Source organism: Syngnathus typhle, linkage group LG9, assembly GCF_033458585.1.
Source record: "Syngnathus typhle isolate RoL2023-S1 ecotype Sweden linkage group LG9, RoL_Styp_1.0, whole genome shotgun sequence".
NCBI classification, from domain to species: Eukaryota; Metazoa; Chordata; class Actinopteri; order Syngnathiformes; family Syngnathidae; genus Syngnathus; species Syngnathus typhle.
In genome coordinates this window covers 7,285,931-7,313,371 of record NC_083746.1, presented here as the reverse complement: position 1 = coordinate 7,313,371, position 27,441 = coordinate 7,285,931, and the positions used below count along the sequence as shown (strand labels likewise).

Here is a 27,441-nt window from a genome sequence, read left to right as displayed (position 1 = left end):
TTGTAAATGCGCTCCCAATTGAAAGGATATTATCAAACATACCACTAGACGACGCAATACTTTATCTCTCGTTTCTTTTGTGTTCTGCTTGACACATTTTAAGTATTAACGTCCCCATTAAGAAACCTACTTAACCTATTGTTTCTATACACAGAATTGATCCTCTTTATTTTATATATCTAATTATTAGGAAACAGTAGTAAGTGATAGATGGACACTTCTGCCGGCCAACCACAACATGCGGTGGGCTTGATGACGTCACACGCGCTCAGCTGCCGGCCGGCGTTTCTACTAGAAACAAGTGTCCCTAATTCTCCTCTATGTTACCAATTGCAATGTTGACGTAAACTCGACGTGTTTTTCTTTAAGTATTCTGTTGACAGAGAAAGTACCCGTGTTATTTTCCCAGTGACATGGAAGCTCTGCGTCAAGACGTGAAGGATAATCCGTTTTCAAAGGCTAATCTTTTCTCCAAGCTTTTCTTCTGGTAAGAAAACAGCGACAGCCGACATTGACTCAAGTGCTTGTGTTGTCAGTCATGCTAAAATATCATGCAATTGATGAAAACCAACTTCAAGTTGAGCTTTGAAAAGGGAGCGCATGTGTAATAACAAATAAAAACTCCGAGGGCGCAAAAGCGCAGCAATATGCATGTCATCATTTTGATTTTTTGCTTCAAGCTCTTTGAAAGGTGGATCTTTTATTTTTTTAATTTTGCATTCAAAGATATTAAGATATTATAATGCACATTGGTTTTATTTAATCCTGGAAAAAAACATGCACATACTACTAATACTGCTGCTTATTGATTTTTGACATTGACTATGTTTGTTTTGCCTAGTTGGTTGAATCCCTTGTTCAAAACTGGCTACAAGAGGAGGCTAGAACAAGATGACATGTACAAAGTTCTTCCCGAGGATGCGTCAGACAGACTTGGGGAGGAGTTACAGTGGTGAGAATAAACAACGTATTTCTATTCATTATCTGCATTTATCAGCAAGAAAACGTCAAAATGGAGGGTCTGTTCATTTAATTTGTAATAAAGGCTTGGGGCTACATAAATAATAACTCAACAATTCAAAATTATACCACAGTCCAACTGTAAATAAACTACTCAAATGTGCAGTGTTGAACGCATATGAAGTATAGACTCCCACCCCCTCCGCCACCCCCCCCCTTTCAGGAAATGTGATATTGTGTTTGAGACATTCGGCCCACCTATATATAGAAAGTATTACTGAAGCTCCGACACCAACCGAGTCTGTTCTGCAGCGACGCTTTGACTATTAGAGCTCAATTTAGGACCAAGTTTTGCTTTGCTCACACAGTCGCATATGACGTTTAGTGTCATGCTGTCCGGTCAACAGGCTTGGCTGTCAAGAGGGTTCTGATGAAGGAACAACATGGTGCTGTCAGCAGCTCTTTGAGCTGAGGACCCTCACTCATGCACACTCCAGTGGAAACATGATTAAGTCGCTAAAGCACCAATCCCACAGCGCTGATGAAATAATATTGATATGTACTACTTTTCAAAGGTACTGGGATCAAGAAGGTAAGCTAGCGACAAAAGCTCAACGACAGCCTGAACTCACCAGAGTCATCGTCAAGTGTTACTGGAAATCCAACGCTCGTATTGGAGTGTACCTCGTCATACAGGTGAAGTCAAAGAAGGCAAGGATATATTTTGGGTGTTTAAAAACATGTCTGTTTTTTTTTCCCAACAGGAAGTCATTAAAGTCATTCAGCCGGTGTTACTTGGTAAGCTCATCGAGTACTTTGAGAGTCCCGATACCACGGGCCCAACTGCCATCCACAAGGCCTACGGCTACGCAGCGGGCATCTGTCTGTCCACCGTCTCCCTGGCCATCCTCCACCATCTCTATTTCTACCATGTCCAAAGAGCGGGCATGAAAATCCGTGTGGCCATGTGTCACATGATCTACCGTAAGGTACGGAAGGGCGACGTTATTGAGTCACGTTTTAGGCCCTCTATGAAACACTTTTTTTTTCTTCTGCAAAGGCTCTCAGTCTTAACAACTTGGCGCTGACTAAAACGACAACAGGACAGATTGTCAATCTGCTTTCTAATGATGTCAACAAATTTGATGAGGTAATTGTCTCTTTGGTAATATACTTGAGGTAGTACTAGTGATCTTTGAGCTTCCATCAGCTGTAAACTTTAATCGTCAAAATAACACACTGAAATATATCACTAACATTTGAGTTTCAGGTTTTTAACCAGTGATGTTGTGAAATGCGCTATAGAAATAAAATATTGTATTGTATATTCTAATTGAGGGTCATTTTCTCCCAGGTAACACTTTATCTGCACTTTCTATGGATCGCCCCCCTAGAGGCAGCATTGGTGATAATCTTATTGATGTATTGGATCGGTCCATCATGCCTCGCGGGGATGGCCGTCTTTTTCGTCCTTATACCAGTGCAGGCTATGTTTGGAAGACTGTTTTCCGGGCTGAGGTTGGAAACTCATGAAAATGACCAGAAAGCCAACTGTTGTCTCGCTACTGACACAAGTGTGTGTGTGCTTTTAGGGCTGACACGGCAATCCTGAGTGATGATAGGATACGCACGATGAACGAGGTCATCGCCGGGATCCGTGTGATAAAGATGTACGGGTGGGAGGAAGCCTTCGCCGCGCTCGTGGATGAAGTCCGAAGGTTTGCCTTTGTTCTGTTCGGCCGATACACCCCCCCGTGCATCCCCCGACAACTAATTTGTGATGGCACAGAATGGAGATCTCCAAAATAATGAAGAGCAGCTACTTACGTGGTTTGAACATAGCGTCCTTCTTCATGGCCAGCAAGCTCATCATCTTCCTCACCGTTTGCGTCTACGTGCTGACGGGCAACCGGCTGTCTTCAAGCATTGCCTTCATGGCCGTTTCCCTCTACGGCGCCGTCAGACTCACCATCACGCTCTACTTTCCCTTCGCCATCGAGAAGGTCTCGGAGGCCCTCATCAGCATTCAAAGAATTCAAGTATGAATACAGATGAGAAAAAAAACTGATTCGGTCCAAAATATCCCAAAAGCTGTTGCATGATACCTGTTAGAATTTTCTCCACCTGGATGAAGTTGCTCCTCAGCATCTGGGACTCCCGGCGGAAGAGAAGAAAGACTGTATGATGAAGATTCAGGATTTGGTGTGCTATTGGGACAAGGTGAGGACAAATGAGGTTTTCCACAGCAACCTGAAATATTTGAAGTGACTGCATGTTTTCCTGCCAGAAGCAAGAAGCTCCAACTTTACAGAATGTGTCCTTCACAATCAGACCTGATCAGCTGCTTGCTGTGATCGGTCCCGTTGGCTCCGGAAAGGTAGCGTCGCCATTGATAGGCACTCGTAAAGTCGGCTTGGCGCCGTCTCATTTGAAAATTTGTATCAGTCGTCTCTCCTCAGCGCCATCCTGGGAGAGATGAGTGAGCAAAGCGGTGCGGTCAAAATCCGAGGAGACGTGACCTACACTTCCCAGCAGCCTTGGATTCTACCCGGCACCGTCCGAAGCAACATCCTTTTCGGCAAAGAGCTCAACCGCTTCAAGTACGACCGAGTGCTGAGAGCCTGCGCCCTCAAGAGAGTGAGAATTATTCCGGTTCCCCCGTGAAGGTTCTTGCAGCTTACAGTAAGTCCAGTTTGGAGTGACTCTGAGTTTGGACCCTGCCCAGGACATGGAGCTGCTGCCAGGTGGCGACTTGGCCTCCGTCGGAGACAGAGGAGCCAACTTGAGTGGAGGACAGAAGGCGAGAGTCAGCTTGGCCAGGTGTGCACAAAAGATACAAGGCATTTTCTTTTGACTTGACCTCTGACTGTGTTTTTCAGAGCAGTGTACCGGAATGCAGACATCTACCTCCTGGATGACCCCCTCAGCGCTGTGGACGCTGAAGTCGGCAAGCACATCTTTGAAGAGTAAAACAGCGGCGCCGTGTCATATTCAGCTGTTTCCCCTTGAACAACTTTGATATTTTTCACCCCAGGTGCATTTGTGGACTCCTCAGGGACAAGCCACGTGTTCTCGTCACTCATCAGTTGCAATATCTGAAGGCCGCCCATGAAATTGTAGTCTTGAAGGAGGTGAGGGAGTCATATTCAGAGTTCCATTCAATCATTTTCTTTCCCTTCTTAGGGTCAAAGGGTGACTGTGGACACCCCCAGAACTGGTTGCCAGCCAATCACAGGGCACAATAGACAAAGAATCATTCAGATTTGAACTAAAATGTCCCATGGGTCTTTTCCATGTCGTCAGGGTCAAATGGTGGCCAAGGGGAGCTACAGAGAGTTGCAAAACTCTGGACTTGACTTCACCTCACTCCTCAAGGAGGAAGACAGCCAGGAGGAAAGACCCAGCACAACCTTGACTCTCTCTGACAAGTCCATGTCCTCCATGTCCTCCTTGTCCGCCTCCTGCTACTCGCTGATGGACGAGACATGCACGCCGGTAGGTGCAACCGGGTTACGGATGTCGTTTATTTTGATCGGCTGTCTCAAAGATGTTTTTAGACAGGCAGTCTAATAAGATGCCACTGGGAAGACAATTTGATTCTTGTAAAATATATTGTTACAAATTGTTAAAGCATTTTCTTCCTTTGACATTCATATTAAGACCTTATTCTTGCTAATTAATAAAATGTAAAATTCCAATTATTCTCACCAATTATTACACCTTTATTTTTGCTAAAACTTTATTGATTTCATTGTGCCTAAAATGGATTGCTAATATTCATGTATCGTTCTTAAATGACCAGTATTCATACAACTATGCTGTTTTCATTTTTCCTCGAGAGGGCAGTACAGGCTTACCTTTCCCTTGCGTCGTGCTGTTCAATGATGGATCGCATGTGTATGTGCAGGCGGCAGCGCAGCCCGCGGAGGAGGAAAGGCGCACGCAGGGAGCCATCGGCCTGCAAATATATGTGAAATATTTCAGAGCAGGCGCAAACTTTCTGGTTCTCTTCCTCCTCATGCTCCTTAACGTTCTCGCACACGTGAGTCCATGATAATTTGCCAAATGGAATTGTGTATTGGCTGTTTCCATTAAAAGATTTGATTTGTTTTTAAGGTGGCGTTTGTGGTGCAGGACTGGTGGCTTGCTCATTGGTAAGATTCTTATTATACAATTGTTTGGAGAAAAAAAAGGAGCCCCTTGACAGGGTACTTTTGTGTTGAGGTGAAAACTTCGGGATGAAATGTTAACCATGACTTCATGTGGCGCCCTTTGAAGGCGACCTTTTGCTTTGCCACTGTGGAAAAACGTCCTATTTGTGCCGCTTCTTTTCTTTTACGTATCCTTGTTCTTTCTTTTCTCCGGCAGGGCCTCCGAGCAGCAGCACGTCAACGTAACGCAGTTCCACAATGGAAGTGTCCCCGTACCGCTGGACCTTGACCTCTACCTAAGTGTTTACGCAGGTCAATCTTGCTAATTGTACTGTATTGCTAAAAGTACTGTATGTCTCTGTGCAATACAGCATCCTTTCAGAAAAAGGATTTGGTGGTTGTTTGGCAGTAACCCAAGGCCTTCAAGGCCAAGTGTGACTACAAGGGCTTCAGCTGTGTTGAGAGATAGCAGCCCCTGTTGTCTACGCTCAGGTTACGTTGATACTCCCAATGTGTACTTAAACTCACAGACATACAGGGGACAAAAAAAAGAGGCACTTAAGTGGACGACATTCGTTTCGCTCACAGAAGACCTTTTAAACTCGTCTGTCCTCGAAAAAAAAGCATGAGGACGGCATCAGAGTTTATATATTATTATTATTATTTATATATTATTATTAGTTGATTTTTTTTTTTTTCCTCTGGTGCGAAAGGTTTAACAGGTGCGGCGGTGGTGTTCGGCTTCGTTCGCAACTTGGTCTTCTTCAATGTCCTGGTGAACTCGGCCCAGACCCTTCACAACCGCATGTTTGGTAGCATCCTGCGGACGCCGGTGCACTTTTTCCAAAACAATCCAATTGGTAAGGGGCTGACTTTGTTCATCAACTTGTTATTTCAAATAGCACTGAGGTTATTCTGACAAGTCAACACTAGAGAGCAGACTGCGCTTTGCTTCTTTAAAACATGCTTACACTGTACAATTTAACTTTTTACCTTAGATGAAGGCATTCTTATAAACAAATTTTAATAAATATGTTTACCAAGAAATATAACTAATGAAACTACAATTAAAAAGTATTTTATTATACATAGTGAATTTTGAAAGATTTTTTTTCTTTACAATTTGAGGTTGAAATTACACCGAATCAAGTGCAATAGGTACAAAGTTGATTTGAGGGTATTTTGATAAATATGTATATAAAAATATTTTATACACATTAAAACATTTCTCATAAACACATTCAAAAATTATGTGACAGCAGGGAAAATAAAGGCACCTATTTTTGCGTGTTTTAGCCCAGAGCTATTGATAGAAAATACGTACATTTTTTTAATGTACACAGATTATTTATAGTATTTTCAATTTTTTATATTAAAAAAATAGGTTCTTTTAAAAAACAAACCTGACTCCGCTTTCAAGCACAAGTCAACTGCGAACAACAAATTCAAATTTTTTTGCTAATCACTTTGTAACTTCTCATTATAGACGTTTTTTTTAACAATCTGTCATTTAAGATGAAGTCAGCTGGCTAAGTGCGCAGGAAAAATTGAAGACATAATTTTTCTTGGCCATTGTTCACCTGTCAGGAGACAATTACTCAGTCTAATCTCTTGATAGAGGCAATGCATTTACAACCCAATCGGTCCTGGTGGGAACGTGCAACAGGAGAGCGGCTCGTATCGCTCTAATGAGTCACCGTCAACTGCTTCAATATGATTTAAGGGTGTTTGAGGCGGGCGTAGCGTCAAAGCTCGCCTTTTACAAAGACGTGTGTGTGTTCCTATAGCAAACACTGCTGGTCTTCCAATCCGTCACCGATATGTTTGCTGTTGCTTCCGTGCGGCGTGTCGGGACTATCAGGGTGTGACTTAATCTATTCACAAACACTTTGAAATAATGTAATCGTGTGTGTTACATTGGCGCACTGGAGAGGCTTAGCACACACGCTTATCTGATTGGAGCTATCGGCGACTATTGTGTGACCGGTCCGTTTATTATTACAGCTTGGCCTGCAGGAGGGCAAACAAAGCAGCACTGGATTTTCAGGCTAATGCTTCAGAGATCAAGATAGTCATTATTAATTGATTTGTCATATTTATACGTCGGCGTAATGGAATTTAAACCTTGATCAAATCCTGCGTGATGCTTTGACGCCGTGCCTTCGCCAGCTTACAACCGCAGCCGGGACATATTTAAGGAACACCTGCATAATCTCAGGCAAGCATAGAATTAGCAAAATGACACCTACACAACAAGAATCCTCAGTTCAGAGCGGTATTAGTTGTTAGATTTAGTTTATCATTCTGGGTGGTATTTAATCCGACTAAAGCTTGAACGCAGAAGATATTGTTTTGATGCCTGTCTTTCAGTCAGTACACAAAAGCAACACATCAGTTTTTTTTTTTTAGTAAAGGAGGTAAAGCATATTTTCCTGGCATCATCCAATCTAGTTTTGGTGGGTATCCAAAAAGAAAATGCAGATAGAGAAATCGTTTTTTTGAGTGCCACAAAAAGAAATGGTAGAATACTGTCCATCTGAAACACGAACCAGAAAGCAATCCGCTGACGACAAAGTAAATGAACAAAACCGTTTTATTATATACAATTTCTTTTCTTTTTGCCATGTGGGTCATGATGGAACTTTTCCACCCAATCAATCTTGGTGTGCCATAGCGCCGCACATTGGTCGTAAAAGCAAGAAATAAATATATTTAAAATGAACTGTAAATGTGCCGCACATTGGCCGTAAAAGCAAGAAATAAATATATTTAAAATTGACTGTAAATGCAGATTATAATGGAGCATTTTTGTGATAATTATCCTAATTCCGCTAACCATGCTAACCTCAGTAGATACAAATGAATACAAATTGCTTTAGTTAGCATTTCAACCTTGACGGGGGTCTATCTTTTTGTAATGGCAAAATTTGCAATCTAGCTTTTGTATGAGATCTTGTTAGAGATTTGACAACAGTTGACGCGAGTTAGCGATACTGCCACTGTGCACAGGCTGAGCATTGGAGTGTGGGCCTCGGAGGTAAAGGTTACCCTTTCAGGCATCACTGCACAAAGGTCTTACTTGTCGCTCTTTGAATGTGCCGAGCAACAATGCACGACAGCCCTACCGACTCGGAACCGATAATAAGGCTTTGTATGCCTTCCGTATCAGAAATTCAAGACATTCAGTACCAATTCGTGTCAGTGTTGATCGATGGGATAAATTGTAATTAATCAGTTTAACTCAGGCTACTCATAACCTCATACAAATGGTTGCTAGGAACAGGGCCCCTGTTTTGTATTAATCGTCCTATACTGAAACTTAATATTTGGAGTTTAGCATAAGATATACTTGGAACAGAACCATTCATCCAAAGGTGATCCAGTTGGAGCAGCACAGACAGTGGTGGATGTGCTGAGCCTGATGTTGATCCCTGTAATTTAGTGTCATTGAGTGGCTTAATCCCCTCAGAGACTGCAGGCCAGAGCCTTGGCTCATCAGCACACTTAAGGAGCTGAGTTGCAGTCAACACACACATCACACACACACACACACACACACACACACACACATACACTATACTTGCCTTTCACAGCAACACAGTGGTCCATCTCAGTGCTGAACATTAAATCTTCTGTAATTCCTCCATGTGAGATTCTAATTGTGTCTACAGAGAAACCGTTTTTTTTTTCTTCTTCTTCTTCTTTCTCAAAATGTCTGAATTCCTGGTCCAGGATGCAAAGTGGGGGAAGTATTGCAGACAGCAGGATGATGATATCGAAGTGTGTAAATTGAATGTGGAGATGGAGCGGCGCGCGCGTGTGTGTGCAGTGTGGCTGATAGAGCTCCCCCTCGCTCGGCACTTGCACTATTTAATTGCATGAAAGGGAAGGCAGGGAGATTGCACAAGCCTGGCGGTGAGAGCGAAGAGAATGGATTTAGAATGTATTAGTATTGGCAGCAAGGTGCCGGCGGTGGGAGGCTGCCCCAGGCCCCCTGGGCCCTTCATGGAAAGTGCAGGTGAGCTGTGCCACCACCAGCCTTGGCAACTCCCCCCCTCCCCCCTCTACGATATTATTGCACTTGCCTGTTTGAAAAGACCTCTCTAAGTGTGCCGGTGCCCACACGCGGAGTTGCTTCCTTATCGCGATGTTTACAGGGAACAGCGATTTGCCACACGCCTCGCTCGAGCCGGACCCCACTGTTCCACTTCTTTAAATGTGATGGGGGGCCCGCTCACCTGCTATCTCCACCTAAGCTGGGAGGGCTTGATATTTCCTGAGCCTAGAAAAGTGGCGCAAATCACCACCGGTGTCTTCAAAGCATGAGAAATGGTTTGATACCAGCGCATATCGCTGAAACACTGATCGCCATTTTGGCACAAAAGCTGATATTGTTGACAAGCTCCCAGTGATTGAAGCCATTGTCCCGCACTGATCTCACCTCACAGGCATTTGCATTCACATAAACGCGGCGAGCGTAATGCATCCGGATCTCTAGCTCATTCCCTCTCAGTTCACCGAGCCGCTTGTCACGTCGAACAGCTGATAGTTGACTGATGTCTGCAGCTTGGAGCGTCGCATGATGTAACCGGCGGAAACATATCCCTTTCTCATCGGCATTGTTTGTTCGAGGCTTGCGAGAATTTGGGTCATCTGTGGCTTAGACGGTCATATTACATAAAAAAATTATCGAAACCTGCACAAACAGGCTTTGACAAGCCGTTTTTTTTCCAGGCTCCGGCAAGATTCCTCACTAGCATAGTAGCAGCAGCAGCGGCTAAGCGAAGCTTTACCTCGCTTATTTGAACCCTCCCCTCGGGACGTCTGTATGCTAAAGGGGCACTCACACCGCGAATACGATTAGTCTGCCTCCGAGTGTACAACATGCTTACGCCACTTGACTTTGAATCAGCGCTGATTTGGAGCATTGCCGGCTCGTTGCGGGGAATAATGCTTTGGCGGGGTTTATGCAATGGCTGTTATGCGGGAGCCCGGCCCCGTCCGCATGCATGTTTTTAGGCGGGAGCGCTATTTTGGATAAAGCCGTAAGCCGCTTACAGCCGTGGAGAGAGGTGATTACAGGGCCCACCTCCATAGCAGTGACTGGGAGGCAACTTTTAGGTCAGTGGTGCCACGGCTCCACCGGCGGGCCACACGCTCCCGCATCCTCCTCCCTCTCTCCGCCTTCTTAAAGCTTGCATTCATATAGTCACATCAAAATATATTTGCTTGCTTAGTCAGGGGTGGAATTTGCAGAGTAACTCCTGATATGAATTTTTCATGCACCACAATCATCATACATTATCTATGAAACTAAAGAAAATGAAAAGAACATTTTAAGTAAAAACTTTGGTTCATCACCTGCAAAAAATATTGACATCCGACATTGGGTATTGAAAATTAAATCGGGAGTGAACATTTTATATACAGCGATATTATTATTTTGCTCCACTTTTAGTGTTGAGTGACAGTGGAATAGGTGGCACCGCCATTTTTTTTTTCTTCTTCTTCAGTCACGCTGCGATAAAGAAAGTCTTAAAGCAGAGTGGCGTGGGGATTGTCACTTTCAGTGACCTTGCAGTAAACAGTATGTGAGAGCCACCGGAGGATATGACCATGTTCTCTGCGGCAATATAAAGCAAACAAACAAAAAATATTCAAAATAATGAACACCTGAGCAGATTGTAGGCAGCTCAATTAACGTCACAACAACAAGGCAGACAGGCAGTTTGTGTTGCCCTCACCACCAGCCACCTTTTGTTGCCAAACAAAAGCCTCCTGCACGTATTCATCGGAGAGATTCTTCAAAACAAATGAGTCATTGTTGTGAGGCGATAAACTGATTTTTTTTCTTCCAGTTGTGATACACTCGTCTCTGTTGGCTCAATACAAACAAAACGTTGTACAGCAGTAATTAAAATGGCTGCCGCTAGAATCATGTATATTGTTTATACCGTCATAGTTTTTTAAAGTGTGCTGTAAATAAAGTTGCTGGTAGGTCAAGTTATTTAGTTTGGGTTACTTACTGCGAGGCAAATTATAGAAATGCCTCCAATTATGTTCAACATCTCTTTTTATGTGTTCTTTTGTGTGGCGTGGTTCCACAGGAAGAATCCTCAACAGGTTTTCCAAAGACATGGGCTTCCTAGACTCGATGCTGCCATGGACGTTTGTGGACTTCACCCAGGTGAGTCTCACCTCGCCAGGTCTGCTTGCTGCAGCGCGGGGAGGCCATTTCATGCCTGGCTAAACCTGCTTTGTGGTGCGCGTCCCCTAATCTGGAAACAATTACTGTGGGATTACCTGCCAGCGCGGCCCAGCGCCTTCGCAGATTTAATAAAAGTGCCTCATGGGCTAGGGGTGCGAGGGGGGAGGGGGCGTGGCTCTCGTAGTGCGACACAACACAGTCGGCCTTTTCGCAGAATGTCCACGCAGCCTAAGCAAGTGATTGGGAGAGGAAAAAGGTGGCACAGAGGAAATAAGGGACAAAGGATGATGGCTTAGATATGGAGGGAAACAGTCGGGAGGGGATGACGGGGATGAGGTGTTGAGAGGAAGTGAGGTCGTGTTTGCAGGGGTGGAGCTGCAAAGATGGCCACGGGGCAACGGGGCACCCTTGAGGCTAAATTCGCACAGTAAAAAAAACCACGTATTTTTATGTCACTGTGGTTTAGCTCGCTGGAGATGACAGGTAGAACGCCTCTGTTTATTTTGACTCAATTTTCAATTTGAAATGATCCATCCATTCCAATTGTCCTCATTGGCTTTATGCAGCGCTCATCTTAGGTCTCGCTAGCCAAGGGCCACCCCGATGCAAGAGCAGGTTAAGTTACCCCCACCATCTCCCACGAAAGCCCGCGGAGATGCGCCAGCTCATGCGCCTCGCTCCACAAAGAAGGGAATGTTCGCAGCACAATTGGAGGTAGAGGAGCAGGCGTGGCTCCTTGGTTAGGGCCAAAGAATGGAACAAAGGCGCGCTGAAAACGAATCCCCCCCACTCCACAATGCCTGAGTGATGTTTGTGGCAGATACCCATCTCCCGCTAGACAAAAGCCATCTTAAAATGCTCAAAGCACAAAAGATGGCACGCACAAAAGCTTTTTTTTTTTTGTCCACTTCATTTTGATAAGGTGAAGAATGGCAAAAGTTAAATAATAAGTTGAGAGAAGAGCCCGCCGGCGATGCTGGAAGCAGTGAAAAGTTTACAAGGCCGCAAGTGAAAACGCATGTTTGCTTTGCACCTGACCTACTGGACAATTACGCTGGTTATTGTCATTTGTCTTGTTAAGAAGGGAAAAAAACAACAGTGTGTGATAAACGTGCCATATTTTAGAAACAGATCACAAGTGAATTTTTGTTGGGTCACCAACTTATCTTTGCACTGGGACATAGTTTTGATTTTTCATCAAATTCATGTCTGCTGGTTTGCAGGAGAGGCACCAAAATTTGAGTCTTGAGCACCTTTTAAGTTCAGGACTCCCTGTTTTGGACAAAGCTGTATTGTTTGGGTAACTTTCAGTTCTTGTTTGCAGGTGTTTCCACAGATCATTAATGCTTTTAGGAAGTAAGGGTACCCCCCCCCCCACACACACACACCCTTTTTTAAATCAAAGCATTAGCTGCACAGAAAAGCTGCTGATCCTGACTATTGTTGCTCATTCCTGGGAGAACATTTCCCCCATAGTCTTTGTCTAAATGGTTGTCAGGCAGGAATAAAGTGAAACTTCATAAACAAAGCCCTAACTGGTTTATCTCCCTCTATAGGGAGAGCCCGTTTTCTGTGAGGGGATTTGCACCGGAGCCTCCTCCCTTTTATGCTGAAGTAAGCACTTTAGCAGCACCACCCTCATGCCCACCTAACAAGGGGATTCCCTAAACCTGGTTACACCCTACCGGCCATTTTGTTTTTTTCCCAAACAGGTCTTATTTTGCAGTAATTTAGTATACTGAAAGGGAAAGTCTTCTTTGCTCTCCTCTTCACAGCCAGGCGACAAAGAGAAATGTCAATTAAAAACACCTCAGGCTTTGTGGACTATTAGCTTTTGTGCGGACTTGACCTTTAAATCCTGAGTTGGCTTTGTTTTCACAGAGGGGGCAGAGCAGGACAAAAAGGGGGGTTGTGGGAAGGGGGGGGGGGATCTGTCAGTTCAGAACTTCCTCTGAGAGCTCTTGACCACGTCACACTTGCTATGAACATAAGTATATATACTTCTGAACCCGTTTGTTAATTGAATAATTAATTAAGGAATAGTTTTGGAATGCAAATTCATTCTCCCGTGACTGCAATTTTTCATTGAAGGCAAATAAAAGCATACAAATTGCCTCCTAATTCAAGCATCACAACAGCAACGCCCGCAGTAGTCATTAGAGAGAAGATTGCCGGGGTTTGTTCGTCGTGCTATAGACACCGACAGAGCACAGAGGACACTCGCAAAACACAGACAGAAGATGGCTATTGTTTAAAAAACACTGGCGGGTGGATCTTGTTTCTTTTTGTTCATGTGTGTGCGCCCATACGGCGGCACATTGTGCGTCAGTCTTCTTCATCGGCTTTGTGGGATATGAGAAGTGCTGACGTAACCGTCAGTGTAGTGGGATGGGATTTCATCGGCTCTTCTCTGGTTCTTCACCGCCCCGGTGACAGAAGAAGTCAAGAATGCGCCGCAAAGCTTCAGGCGCTGCTAAGATTACTTTGGGAAAGAATAGCAGATGCTTCTGTTTGGAAATGTCTACAGCGTGTCGCCTTATACATTTCCATACGATCATAAAAAAACAACAAATGTAAGTTGGAGAAAGCTGTGATGTTGGAAAGGTCGGATGAAGACTTGGAAATTTTAAGAAATTAGGTCGTAGTAAATAACGCCACACCTAAATTGGCCTAACTGAAAGTACAAAGTGACGTCTGATAAATAATGGAAACATGGAGCACAAAAAAAAAAAAATCAAGGTGACTGTATGATCAGTGACAGAAGGTCACATGATGCAGAGCACCATCCAGGATGCTGTGGTCCTACAGTTCTCAGCTGGCGTGACTCACACTACCCCAGTCCGGGAGGGGTCCTTCAAGCATGGGAACTTCCTTTTACGCCGTCTCCGCCTCGCCCCCAAAACCTCCCCATGTGTCAGAATGATGAATCCCGGGCTTTCCGCAATTCACCAATCACAGCTTTCCCGTGTCGTTAGAAATGTGTTTTGTGTCGCCGAGGAGGAGAAAAGGGCGGGGATGACTGAATGGTGGGCACAAATGATTTATAGTTGGAGCCTATTTCAAAGCCTTTCTCTTATTTCCACGATGGGCTTGGAAATCAGCAGCTTGACTGAGCCCAAATAAGTGACTTCTTTTACCTTTTCATAGCACACAAAGGCCCTAATCCGAGGACTACTTGAGCCACCGATGTAAACGGCAACCGAGACCACCGTAGTATGTGTCAGCCTCAACCTATCACGCAACAAAACGCATCGACTGCAGCTTTATGAAGTGAATATGGCCCACAAGGAGCAAATGTGAAGGAGGTGTCCACAGTCAAAGAAAGGCATCCGCATCTGGGCATTTAATGCTAAAATAAAGCCCAAAGACACAGCAGAATGGATTGGGTCACCGCCATTGTTCCGCCGCCCGAGAAGAACAGCCCTGTTTTGTTTCAGTACCACTGACCCTTGCAGCTTATTGTGCCGCCCTGTCACAGAAAGTGTGGAGGGGAAGAAAAAAAAATCCGGCAATGACAGAGGACTTCTTTTGAGGAGTTTTCTTTGCTGTGCTTTCCCCTCATTTCCTGTTTTGTTTGCACTTTTTTCCCAGTGGCGAGCGCGGCCCGCTGTCAGTAAATAAAAAGGAGCCAGAAGGAGGTTGCGGCCGGCGAGCGAGCCGACTCCTCGTATCCGGAGGGATGTTTCATTAAGAGCCCAGCGTTTACTTTGCATCGCGCTATCACTGCCCCAAACAAATATGACGATTAACTTCAATTATTGTGACATCAAAGAGGAGATGCTATCGTCAAAGCAATTAGGGTCCGCGGGGATCCGAATGGACTTTGCGCACAGCGCTTTTCCTTGAATGAATCAATCACATGCGTGCGGTGGCTTTCTTTTCCTCGCTATAGAGCAATTAACGCTAATTCTTTATTTGTACACAAAACCTTTCTTCCATCCAGCCACTTTTATGTGCGACGGGATGTGGCTTTGGGAGTTTTCTGTTCCTGTGTGGCTTCGCCGGCAAGATATGCTCGTGGGCCGAGAGGGTGAGGATGACTTATCGGAGTCATCTGCGTGTAGTGGTGGGCGAGAGCCGCCGTGTTCCCGATCCTGACACGATAAGCGGCAGACCGGGCAAAATGGATGACATCAAACGGGTGGACATGGCGACAGAAAGGCCCGGAGGAGGGGTGCTATCTGAGGCTTCCTTTTCCTCATGCGTCCCCTTTGATGACCCCTGCCGTCAGATAAGGCGCCTAGGCTTGGGCCCTGGCTAGCCCGGCTGAAATGGACCCTATTAGAATTGAAATGAACTAAGCCAGTTAGCATGATGTAAAGACGAGTACGGGGAGATATTTGTTCACTTCATGTGTGTTGCCCTCAAGGAAGGAGGCCTGATAGCGCGCAGTAATGGCCCGTGCGCCATCTCTCGCCGCAGTCTGCTGGCCTTCCATCAAGGCTCAGATTGAAACTTATGTAGTGTGAAATTCTCGGGATCGGATGTGCTTCGTAGTTTCCACTCCCCGCGTGATTGTGCGGGCTCCACCACGCCGGTGCTTCCACTGGTAATACCCTCTCGGAATGAACCGAAGAGGCTTTTCATCACATAAAATAAAATATCTGAATGTGATCATGGTCTATACGTATAGTATAAATGTACGTATTTAGGATCATTTTTTATGTTGATTTTTAAAATGGCTGAAAGCAGGGATGTACTGTGACTTAAATTCAGGGGGATAATGGGGATGAAACATTTTTGAGCCTTCGTTAAATGACCGCGTTGTCAGATCTAAAACCACAGCTGGCGAGTCAGTGTGTTGTCACGGTCGGACAGAGTGTGGTTTTTCGTGGCCAGCGGACAGTCAGCGTGGTCTGGCCTTATGCCTGCCACCTCCACTTAAGGTGTTGAAGGCTCCACCGTAGGGGGCTGCTTGGAAATGAGCTGTGGATAAGTGTTAAATTCTCACCTGCTTCTAAGTGAGAATGAGCACTGCCGTGGTTTTCCTTCCGCGCGTGCAGTGAGTCGGCTAACCTGCTGCTACTTATTATACGACGGTGGCGTGCAGACAGACAGTTAAAGTTGCTTTTTTTGTCTCCTCAGGTGTTCCTGCAAGTGCTTGGTGTGGTCATAGTGTCCGCCATTGTCATGCCTTGGATACTCTTCCAGTTTGTTCCTCTTTTCGTCGTCTTCCTGTGTTTGCGACGCTACTACCTTCAGACCTCCAGGGATATCAAGCGCTTGGAGGCGACCAGTAAATTTTTTTGGGAGGGGGGGGGGGCGTCGCCATGTCTATTGGCAGTGGTAGACAAAGCCGAACCACAGGAATGCTAATAGACTATTGAGGAGCTCCACGGTCATTAGCATAAAGGCTAAAGGTGTCGCTGGCCTCTGACTCGGCCACACGCAATTTCCTCAAGAGACGGGAGTTCATGACATCACATACAATAGGGAAAATGCCAAGTGGGCATGACCGGGCTTGAGTTCATCTATTCGGATGCCGCGCCGCAAAAGGCTCCAATACGCACTGCTCCAATAGCTTGTGTCATCGGCAAGAATTAAGCTTTTAAGCGGAAACATTTCGGCTTTGTGAGCCTGACAAACGCAAACAAAAGACAGCTGAATTGCAACATTTCCATAAAACGCTTTCATATAGACGCCGAGACTATCGCAAGCGAACATTTAAAGTCTTTGCTTGACTGAGCTCCATTAAAACACTGTCCATTATTAAACATGAAAGTGCAGAACGAGCATTTTTCTAAATGTGTACGTTGAAATGCTAAATGTACGTCTCTGTCTATTTCCCGCAGCAAGGAGTCCCGTTTTCTCCCACCTCTCGACTTCCCTGCAAGGTCTGAGCACCATCCGAGCGTTTAAAGTTCAGTGGCGGTTTCAGGAGATGTTTGATGACTGTCAAGATCTCCACTCAGGTCATAAAACGTGTTAGCTCAACTAAGCAACGTTTACTGATTTTTAACAAAATCTCCACGTTTGCTAACAGAGGCCTTCTTCTTGTTCCTGACTACCTCTCGCTGGCTTGCCGTGCGCCTCGATGGGATTTGCTCTATTTTCATCAGCGTTACGACATTCGGCTGCCTTCATTTCAGTGACGGTACCGAATGGACTTCCCGTAGCCATGTGACGCCTTCTCGACAACTGACCACGTGTGTATTCGTTTCAGACATGGACCCCGGTAAAGTGGGTCTGGCTCTGTCATACGCCGTGACACTGATTGGCATGTTCCAGTGGGGCGTCAGACAGAGCGCGGAGATCGAGAATATGGTGTGAGATCACTTCTAGCACAACTTTCAAACAAGTCAACAAAAGTCGACTAAAGGCAGATCAGGATTGTGAGAAGTTTCTGTGGACAAGAATTCATTTTAATGGAGTCGTTCTCATAGATGACATCGGTGGAGAGGGTGGTAGAGTACGCGGAGCTGAAGAGCGAAGCACCTTGGGAGACGGACACAAAGCCGCCGCCTGATTGGCCCAAGAGAGGCTCCATCACATTTGACTCAGTCAACTTCTCCTACAGTGCCAGTGAGCCTTTAGTGCTCAAGGACTTGACTGTGGTCTTCAAATCCAAAGAAAAGGTACACGCCCACATAGTCATGCATGATGTCATCAAATTCCACGAGACTTCAGATCAGTGATCATCGTAATGGTCGACTCCACAAATGCCACAAATGGCTTTTCTGTGTTAAGCTCCTTCTAAATAATCATAGTCCGTGTTTCCAAAGACGAGATCTTCCTCAGCGGTGTGCACGGCCCGTGACGCGGGTTGATATGCAGCCGGCGTAGAAGGTGGGATGTGCTTCATTGTTACGTGGCATTCTTTCCCAATCAATTATTAAAGGACAGCATATTGTGCTGCTGGTTCTCCAGGACTATACCATTTGTGATTCATGGAATACATATCTTGTAATTAAGACTGTTGAAGTGGATCCACATTTGCATTTTGAGCTACCTGCCGGTGACAAGTGTTTATTCACTATGAGAGAGAGGAAGAAGGAAGGCATATGGAGAGAGATGGTTGAGGATGATTGGGATTGTGTTTAATGCAAGGGGGTGTGTTTTTGCATGGCTATGCTTGGCCAGGGCGGCTGATTTCACAATGAATAGGTTGATAAGTGTGGAGGTTCTGGCTCTGACATAGGGAGGGAAGGGAAGGAGGGGGCAGTGGAGGTGGTGGTGGTGGTGGTGGTGGGGGGGGGGGGGGGGGGGCGCGACTTTGCTGCATGTCACCCATAAAACCACAACATTCCTCACCAAGGTCACATACTGTACATAAGCTGATTTTCCAAGTCGCCTTGACGCAAAGATGACAAATTTTCATAACAAGCTGGATTACTTGGTCAGTGGCTATCCACACTGCCAATCTAAGGTGATAAAAAAAAAATGCCATCATGCGCCATTGATATCCCGCATCCTCTGGAGAATTGTGTGAAAACACACAGCTCCACCGCAACAAAAACACAAGGGGATTTCCAAGTCTGTGCAAACCCCACCCTCCATGCTTCACAATACAGTGGTCTGCAAACTTCTTTGTCACGCAGATCCGTTTCACTTAAGAGAACTTTTCATGGAGCGGACCAAACATCAATCACACGCAAAGTCTAACGCAGTCAAATACGATTCTTCAGATTTTGAAACTATTTGGTTCTGTGTAAGCAGTTTTTATGTAAACAGAAAAATGAAAGATGAGATTTGCATTAAAAAAAAAAATGTTGTAATATATATAAAGAATATGTAACGCTGGGCTTTACAAACTATTTTTTTCTGATTGTGCAAATGCAGTTTTCTATCCGTCCTCTATAGGTGGGCATTGTGGGCCGCACCGGCGCCGGTAAGAGCTCTCTGATCTCAGCCTTGTTCCGGCTGGCAGAACCCGAGGGCAAGATCACGATCGATGGCTTTCGCACGTCCGACATCGGTCTGCACACCCTCCGCCAGAAGATATCCATCATCCCACAGGTCAGCTTGTTATCACCACTTACTACTTTTCATCATTAATATAAACCAACAGATACGTCGAGATACAACTGCTTGCTGGATGACTTACAATTCTAAAAATGTTCGCGATTGATGCATACAGCAATTTTTTTCGAAGCTAGTGCTAATTGAACAACACCAAAAAGAAAACAATGACTTTCTTCCTCCTTCTCATATTATGACATGATCCCCTTAAACCTTCTCTCCTATTTTTCTTTACGGTGTTTTAAATGACATTGAGAGTGAAATGAAGCCATATTGTGAGCTTGTTAGTTTCTAACCATTCTGTGTCACTGCTTACATAAACCCTCATGCTTTTGGCGGCTTTATACACCTTGCCTAAAATCGAACACAAGTAAGCGTCGCCACTCAGAGGATTTCTCCAAGTGAGACAAACGGACGCCTTAAGACAGTTTAACTTTATTTCCGCTTGTTGAAAGCGATACGGCATTAGGAAAATGCCAGCCCGCGGGTGAGTGTCAGCCGAGCGGAGGCAGGGGAGGAGACTCCCACGGCCGGCACCGCGAAGAGAGCAGCTCCGCATCCCTGACAGGGGATTAGCCCTCTACCCCCCCAAACATGGGAAAGCTGCTTAGACCGAAGTCTCCCCATCACTTAGCTCGCCGCCGCAGCCAAAAAGCCCAAAACACGTTCATTAACGAATCGATGTGGTTTTGATCGTTTTCTGGCATCGCCGCCACTTTGGAGAAACTTTTCCCTCCTGGTCCCAACTAATGAGATAGATGCGATGTGACTGTGTTGACTCGCTCCTGCGGGGAAAATCCCAAGTGTAACGACACGCTTTTATGAGATGTCTCTCTGCAGAGCACTAACTTTTACAAACCGCACACATTCATCTGAAAACCCTTTTACTCGCTATATGTCAAAGATGACATGATATGCAGTCAACCTGTCGCGTGGAAAAGATTGGGACGTAATTTTAGGTTTCCTCATTTTCCCTTCTAGAATGTCGAGTGCGATATGCATGAGATACATGCTGCGGTGAGGAGTTTCATTATTTGCCAGCCGCAGATGTGATTATGATAAGCTTGTATTAGCATATGGCATTAAAAAGGAGCCATTGCAGATTCTATTGAATTACCCAGAAATGACTTTAAAAAAAAAATTGTGTATATATAGCGAAAGAGAGAGAGAGAGAGAGAGAGAGAGAGAGAGAGAGAGAGAGAGAGAGAGAGAGAGAGAGAGAGAGAGAGAGAGAGAGAGAGAGAGAGAGAGAGAGAGAGAGAGAGAGAGAGAGAGAGAGAGAGAGAGAGAGGTGTGCAGCAAACAGAGGAATTAGTGAAGCACATAATGGCAGAATGGAAAGTTGTGCTTGAAAGCGTTTTTTTATCCGACAGAACGGCAAATCCTCAATTAAAGCATGTCACAAAACTAGTTTGAATTGGGACTTCAGCTGACTTAATGGCACGCTTCTATTTTGGCTGTCAGGGGTGGGGATGGGGGGAAAAAGAAAGAGTGCTGGAAATAAAGCAGTGGAGCATCTGAAGCACAGGTAAACTAAAAAGTGTTGGGTTTTTTTCTGAGGAAAATGGTGTGGTCGTGTCTCCTCACGTAGAAAAATGTTGAGAGGAGTTATAAAAAGACCAAGGATGCCTGATTTGATATCAGCGTGCTTGACAGATACACAGAAGTTTCGCCTTTTAACTCACATACAGTCAAACCTTTAAAATCACACAAACACGACAATCACTTGAAGTAGTGCACATCAGTTGAATGAAGTAAGCGGACTCACAATCAAAGCAGGAAGAACTCTGTGTCAAGTTAGCAAACCTAGCATGCGTTTTACTTCTTTCCTTACCTTTTACCAAGAAATATATAGAAGGCTATACATGTCACATCCGTGCTACAGGTGTGTGTGTGTGGCTTGGATGGAGTCCCACCTGTCGCAACAGTCATTTCACACACGCACATGACTTTTATTTTACTCATCTATACCAATTTGGCAACTGTACAAAATGTAGAATATTCACTTCTCTGCCATATTTTTTCTTCAAGTAAAAGATCAACATAGCGAAACGGCCCAAGCATTGAATGAGACTCCTGAGTGTATCGAGCCTTTTGTGACCCTCCCCGCCCCAAACACACACACACACACACACACATTTCCTAGATGCGCTCCATAAAGGCCCGTCTTAACCCTTTCACGCATCCGAGCCCGTCATTATCTTTACTGGCCACGGCCTTCTCTTTCTATATCCGTCTATCCACAGGACCCGGTTCTCTTCACGGGCACCATGAGGAAGAATCTGGACCCTTTGAGCCAGCACACAGATGAGGACCTGTGGAATGCACTCCGAGAGGTACTCCAGCCCGTCTCTGAATGATTCCCCCTTGCCGGCCCAGGGGGGGATCCCTCTGTCCCCCCGTACAATGCCGCCATTCAGCCTCCCTGCTCGCCACAAGTCATGGGGGGGAAATCCCATTAGGGCCATGGGGCCCCGCTCAATGTGCGGCTTGTAACTGGGAAGCATTCAAAGATGTGTTTGGGCAGTCAGGCCAATCAGGATGAAGGCTCCCCCCACAGCGAAGGGCTTCGGCTCCTGGTCCTGCCTCTGAATGGGTTTGGTGGCCTGGATTAAAGCTCCAGGCTGGCCACAAGAGAGCACTGGCCAAGGTCATCGGCGGACCCGGCCTTGCTTTGTGCCAGGCGGTTAATGGGTGTGTTTGGATGGCTCTTTAAAGGCATCTCAGCGGGAAGCCTTTAGAAGGGAGTAATGAAGGGCCGGGGGCCGTGCTCTGCCTCTCTGCAGGTGCAGATGAAGGCGGCGGTGGAGGAACTGCCCAATAAGATGGAGACGCTGCTGACTGAGTCGGGCTCTAACTTCAGCATGGGCCAGAGGCAGCTGCTGTGTCTGGCCAGAGCCATCCTGCGCAAAAACCGCATCCTTGTCCTCGACGAGGCCACGGCCAATGTGGACCCGAGGTCACCATAGAGTTTAGAAGTCGCACTCCAACAGGGCTCATCAACACCGATGTCAGACAGACAATGCTAATGCTATTTTGTGTTTCCATTTCTCTCTAACCCCCCCCCCCCCTAAACATCCTGACAACACTTTGCAAAGGGAGCTCCGATAACCTATTTGCTTTGTCACGTCTCCTGCCACGCATACCTCTCTGCATTGTAGTGCACCGCGTAAAATCCCCGCTCGGGGCGCTTTTGGAAGAGTGTTTTGTTCTCAGGTGTTGTGTTCTGTGCTACTTTAGAACCGACAGCCTGATCCAGCAGACGATCCGGGGCAAGTTTCAAGAGTGTACCGTGCTCACTATTGCTCACAGGCTCAACACCATCATCGACTGCGACAGAATACTGGTAGGTTGCAAGGTGGTAAATGTCCATTGTCCTCAAGATTCTCATGACATATTCAGATTGACCTCTGCTTGTATTTGGAATAAAACATTTCCCTCCAATTTGACATTAGTCAAATGGACGTATATAATTTCTATGCATACTATAATGGAGTGTATCAAATTCAACACAATCCAATATCACAATTTCCTGCAAGGTCGAACTGTGGCTTTCATAAAAGTTTTTTTTAAGCGAAACAAGTAGAATTTTACCGGAACTATACAATTAAAACAAAGTACTCGCCCTTTGAAGACGACACATTCAGGTCATAAGGCACCTTTTATTTTTGAAGGGCTTTCAACAAACCTCCGCAGAGACTGAATTCAATCACCACACTTTGTCACAGCACTGCCGCCTCCCTCCCTCACGTTGTTTCCTCTCATTGAGCCGACTCTCGTGCCACTTTCTCTTTGGCTCTTTTCCTACAACTGCCTGCAGAGGTGCCAATTAGTGCCATTTGTGGTCGTGTTTGTCAAGAGTCTGCGGAGGGCTCTGCAGGACCAAACGCTTGTCCGGCCACCATAAAATTGACAAATATTGAACAGCTTGGGCAGTTAAAAGTAAAACACGCGGGTGCTGGCCTGGCACGAGCAAAACAGTAACCGTTGCCTGCGTGATTGCAGGTCCTGGATGCCAGCAAAATTCATGAATATGATGAACCTTACGTGCTGCTCCAGAACCACCGAGGGCTTTTCTATCAAATGGTCCAGCAGACAGGACCAGCTGAGGCTGCCTCTCTGCTACACGCCGCCAAACAGGTAACCACTCACAATATCAACAAAATATTGCCCCTCCGTTGTATTACAATTCAACTTTGGCATAATATTTCCCCATATTAGTGAGTATATATTTCAGTTTTTGTATGCCCTAGTTTGCTCACGATCTGTTTCCTCGTCAACCAGTTTAATAATATGATCTATCATGATAGGCTATAAAGAGAAAATTTTTCAAAACATTTTCCACACGCTGAACCTAGCTAGCATGACCTAGCACGAATCACCCAAATGCTGATGAAGGCGGAAGATTCCGCCGAAACATGCCAGGTAAATGAACCTAAAACAAATTTGTTTGATATAGAAGAACCAGAGAAGTAATTGAAAAAGAAAAAACAAGATGAACCTAGTACAACGGGAACTGACTTTTGAAGCGAGTTTTTTGGTGTTGCATCACAAATGATGATGAAGCGTTCGCCCGACACTCCATTTTGACATTGATCGAGTGAAGCAAAAAATGAGCCCTGACAATGTAAGAACGCTTTTCAGCAAAAGTACTGCAGCCAGCAGAACATTAATTTCAAGAGAAACGATCCCTTTGTAGATTTATCATCCTCAGATATGATCACAAAATGTGTCCATATAATCCCCCTCCACATAATTTTGAGATCATTTCAGAGATGATTCTTGAAGAAATATTGAGTTCAACTTCACGGTGATTGGGGATAAACTTTCTATGGGGATTAGTGTCATAGAGAACGTCCATATTTTTCCCTGTGAAATTCATTTGTGATGTATTTCCCCCTCGGACAGCGACGGGCGATAAGAGCGGCGGGCTCGTTATTGTTGGGCGCCGCATCTGTCTGGGGCCGCAGATAGCATTGCATTGCAACTTCAAACGGGCCTTTGTGCAATGAGAAAAAGTGGGCATCATTTCATTTTCTCACAACTTTATCAGCTCCCGTCCATCTCGTCAGCCAGAGGAGTGAAATGAGTAAAATAGTGATTTGAAAGAGTCAGCACACTGCGCTATTATTCGCTGCGCTGTTAGCGTGCCTGCACACTGCTCCACCGGCGGCGGCGACGTATTGTCCGAGCCCTTTTCCTTTTCCTTTCCCGCATTGTGCGACGCTTCCCCTTTCATCAGATTACTGTCTAGCACCACTTTTACATTAAATACTGAAATGTTGTGTGACAAGTTTCTATAGTTGTCACTCAAGTTTCTACACGTTCAATAATCTGATATCAAGCTCTTTCGGCTTTGTGCGCTTTGAAAGAGGCTCGCTCGCTGCCTCTCTGGATATCGAGCGTCGCGGACTTCCTGTTTGCAGCTTCTTTTTTTTTTCTGTCAAACTTTCCTCCGACTGTGAATGCCATTCTTCTCTCAATAGAATTTAATAGAAAAGCACACAAAAATGGAAGCGTCAGATTCAATTCAGAGCTGGATGCTTTTTTTTCCCCCCTCCGTGGTTCAACCTACTCTACGAATATGGCAGGCATCCAAAGTTATAATTTATGTTTTTCTCATATAAAATCAATGTAATGTCAATTAATTAGTTCCAATTTTTTTTTTCTCGTTTCCAGCAGTCTGTAAATATAAAATCATATTCAAGGTTAGTAAAGGCCATCCTCATTGCAGCTGTGCAGCTCCCGACTGTTTATATGAAGAATTCAAGGTTTCCCAGATAAATCCGTCCATACTATCAGCGGAATTGGACGTTTCTTCCGTTAAATAAGCCACTCTGGCATGCTTGAGCGGCTGACAAATCCCTTCAAGCCAGTGCCGACTGCAGCTGTCATAAACACGGGCGCCGCCAGATCGGCGTGGCGATTGCGCCTTCGTATTCCGTGACGCCGCTTTCCCTCGTATGCTTGCAGGTGTACGAGAACAAAAAGCGAGAGGCGCGCCACCTCCAGGACGTCGTCTTTGAGACGTCGCTCTGACACTCTGGAGAGCGGCTTTGACCGTCGTCGGCGACCGAGCCCTAGCGGAAGTATTTTTTTATTTGGCTGGAATGTCTACTTTGGTGTGTGTCTGTGCCTTTATTGATAGCGTGACTGTTTACCGATAGCACCTCGCTATGTTACTCTACGTTGCACGGCGGGCTTCTCGGCGGGAATTCAATCCTGCGCCGGAGATTGAAAGAGTGCACATATTGAATTTATTAATTCCATTGACAGCTTTTATTCTCCCTGTTTGGGCTACACTCAGGTGAGCTTGGAATTATTTGGAAAAGGAGAGCTAGCGAATGATTGTGCCTTTGACTTCTTGTGTGAGGATTTTTTATTTAATTTTCAATCTTCCTGCATTTTGAACATGACTACTATACTGTATGTCAACCACAGCTCAGGAAACAACAGGATGCTTGAAATGTGCTACAACAACTCAAATCAAGAGTTTGTACAACCATTTTTTACGTGTCTGTGGAGATTTTGTCTTACATGCAGAGCATGTTGTCCAGGTTTTGATTTAGCAAAGCAGCCCCAGACCATCACATTACCACCACCTGACTATCTGTACAATGTGTTTTTCTGAAATGCCAGTTGTAATGAGACATACACATTACAAAAAAAATCCAACTTTTGTTCTGGGATTATTTATTTATTAATTATTATTCTTATTCTTATAAATGCGTGACATGAAATATAATGGACATGCAATAAAAATGTCCTTCCTTGACTTTTTTTTTTGGGTCTTTCCTGCCTCGCATTCATTGAGTGACTCCAACAATGTTTGAGTGCGCTTTGCTAAATCTAACATGTCAGTGGCACAATCATGACAACGGCCCGATTACAATGTGATTTTGTCATTAGCGGCTCAATTAACAAGCGAGCTGCACATAACTGGGGATGGCAGGAAGAGCTGAGAATGAATGAGCCACATTTAGAAAAAAAAGCCACGCATTAGGCTGGTGAACTACAAGTCACACACATACGCGCACACACACTTACACACACCAGGGAGATTTAGACAATTCATTAAAGCCAGTCAGTGTTGAGCCAGCGTCATATTAAATGGTTACTTACTCTCAAAGAGCCCCCCGGGAGTTGAATTGTTGCCTTGCAAATAGATTAAAGTTTACATTGAAAAAGAGAAATGGAATTGGGGTGGAAGGACTGGGAGAAGGGGAGGGGGGGGGGTAGTGTTAATCAATAGCATAATGGGCTAGTGAGAAGTGGCTGCCTGCTGCCTCAAATGAAATTACCATATTTTTAATCTTAATTTTCCACTCTGTTTATCTGACAGTGAGGATGTGCAATCCAAACAGATAATGAGACAGTGGGATATTGACAGAAGGGGAGGGTGGATAGGGGCGGGGGGGTCCGGAGTGCTTGTTTCAGTGATTAAACAGCGTGATCGGTGATTACTTTGTGTCGCCGTGTCAGGACGACGGCCAGGGGGACCTCGTGGCAGCTGGAGCACCTGACGCAGCATTGACAAGGAGGCGGGGGGCTCCACAATGGGGAGGGGGCTTCTAATGGCACTATCTACATCACAGTCAGCATATTATTCCTTCTGCTCTCCGCCTGATAGCCGCTACACACAAGTTTGCACAATAAGTATTATGAAGCGCAAGGATACCTGGGAATAATGGTGTCATTTCTAAGGCTGAATAGGTGTGCAAACACACGTGCTTTTAATGAATACACTCAGCACAATGCCTGAATAAAAATGACAAATATTGTCACTTAAACTCTATTTACTGACGTACACTCGATAAATGGAGGATAACGCAAACACGCTTGCCGATTGTTTAAGGGTTTGTCCCGGGCGTTAACTTTCCGCTTTGCCAGCACTTTCTTTTGTGATAGCTTTTCTTCTTCCGTTTGACAAATGGGAACAAATTGCACAAGCGTCTGAATGGCGGCAAGTTTTAGGGAACGTCAAGAACTTGTCGAGGGGAGACGGAAAGCGAGAGGGAGCGAGTGAGTGAGTGAGTGAACGAGATTTCGACAGGCTGCGCTGAAATTAGGAGAATCGACTATGGCGGCTTTGTTCCTGGTTGGTGACACGGGGGGTTGTTAGACGGGGAAGCGTCGCGCCCCCTAGAGACTTTGCCATACTGT

At 45.3% G+C, this 27,441-nt stretch overlaps 1 protein-coding gene across 4 annotated transcripts; it reads left to right on the top strand.

Moving 5' to 3' along the window:
* Positions 1-252: 252 nt before the first annotated feature.
* Positions 253-25,960, top strand: LOC133160219 (ATP-binding cassette sub-family C member 4-like). Of its 4 annotated transcripts, none has more exons than XM_061287877.1 (31): positions 253-487; positions 842-952; positions 1,536-1,656; positions 1,725-1,949; positions 2,021-2,110; positions 2,315-2,478; positions 2,553-2,678; positions 2,750-2,999; positions 3,073-3,180; positions 3,251-3,337; positions 3,406-3,597; positions 3,686-3,780; positions 3,840-3,926; positions 3,995-4,091; positions 4,264-4,455; positions 4,868-5,002; positions 5,077-5,114; positions 5,329-5,423; positions 5,825-5,971; positions 11,219-11,298; positions 16,405-16,555; positions 17,112-17,231; positions 17,303-17,413; positions 17,483-17,583; positions 17,703-17,894; positions 19,120-19,275; positions 21,525-21,614; positions 22,065-22,237; positions 22,519-22,624; positions 23,284-23,418; positions 25,252-25,960. In XM_061287877.1, the coding sequence occupies exons 1-31, from the start codon at positions 414-416 to the stop codon at positions 25,315-25,317; spliced, it is 3,915 nt and encodes a 1,304-aa protein (XP_061143861.1). In that variant the 5' UTR covers positions 253-413; the 3' UTR covers positions 25,318-25,960. The 4 variants fall into 4 exon arrangements, 2 of the variants coding, with proteins under 2 accessions (XP_061143861.1, XP_061143860.1); XM_061287876.1 differs by having other exon boundaries at positions 3,248-3,337; XR_009715824.1 differs by lacking the exon at positions 22,065-22,237 and having other exon boundaries at positions 3,248-3,337.
* Positions 25,961-27,441: the final 1,481 nt, after the last annotated feature.

Bases quoted from the DNA above. Each gene is read 5' to 3' on its own strand.
- LOC133160219 (XM_061287876.1), top strand. From the start codon at position 414: ATGGAAGCTCTGCGTCAAGACGTGAAGGATAATCCGTTTTCAAAGGCT. The intron at 1,950-2,020 runs GTACGGAAGGGC...TCTTCTGCAAAG, and splicing joins GTCACATGATCTACCGTAAG to GCTCTCAGTCTTAACAACTT. The intron at 17,232-17,302 runs GTCATAAAACGT...GTTTGCTAACAG, and splicing joins CTGTCAAGATCTCCACTCAG to AGGCCTTCTTCTTGTTCCTG.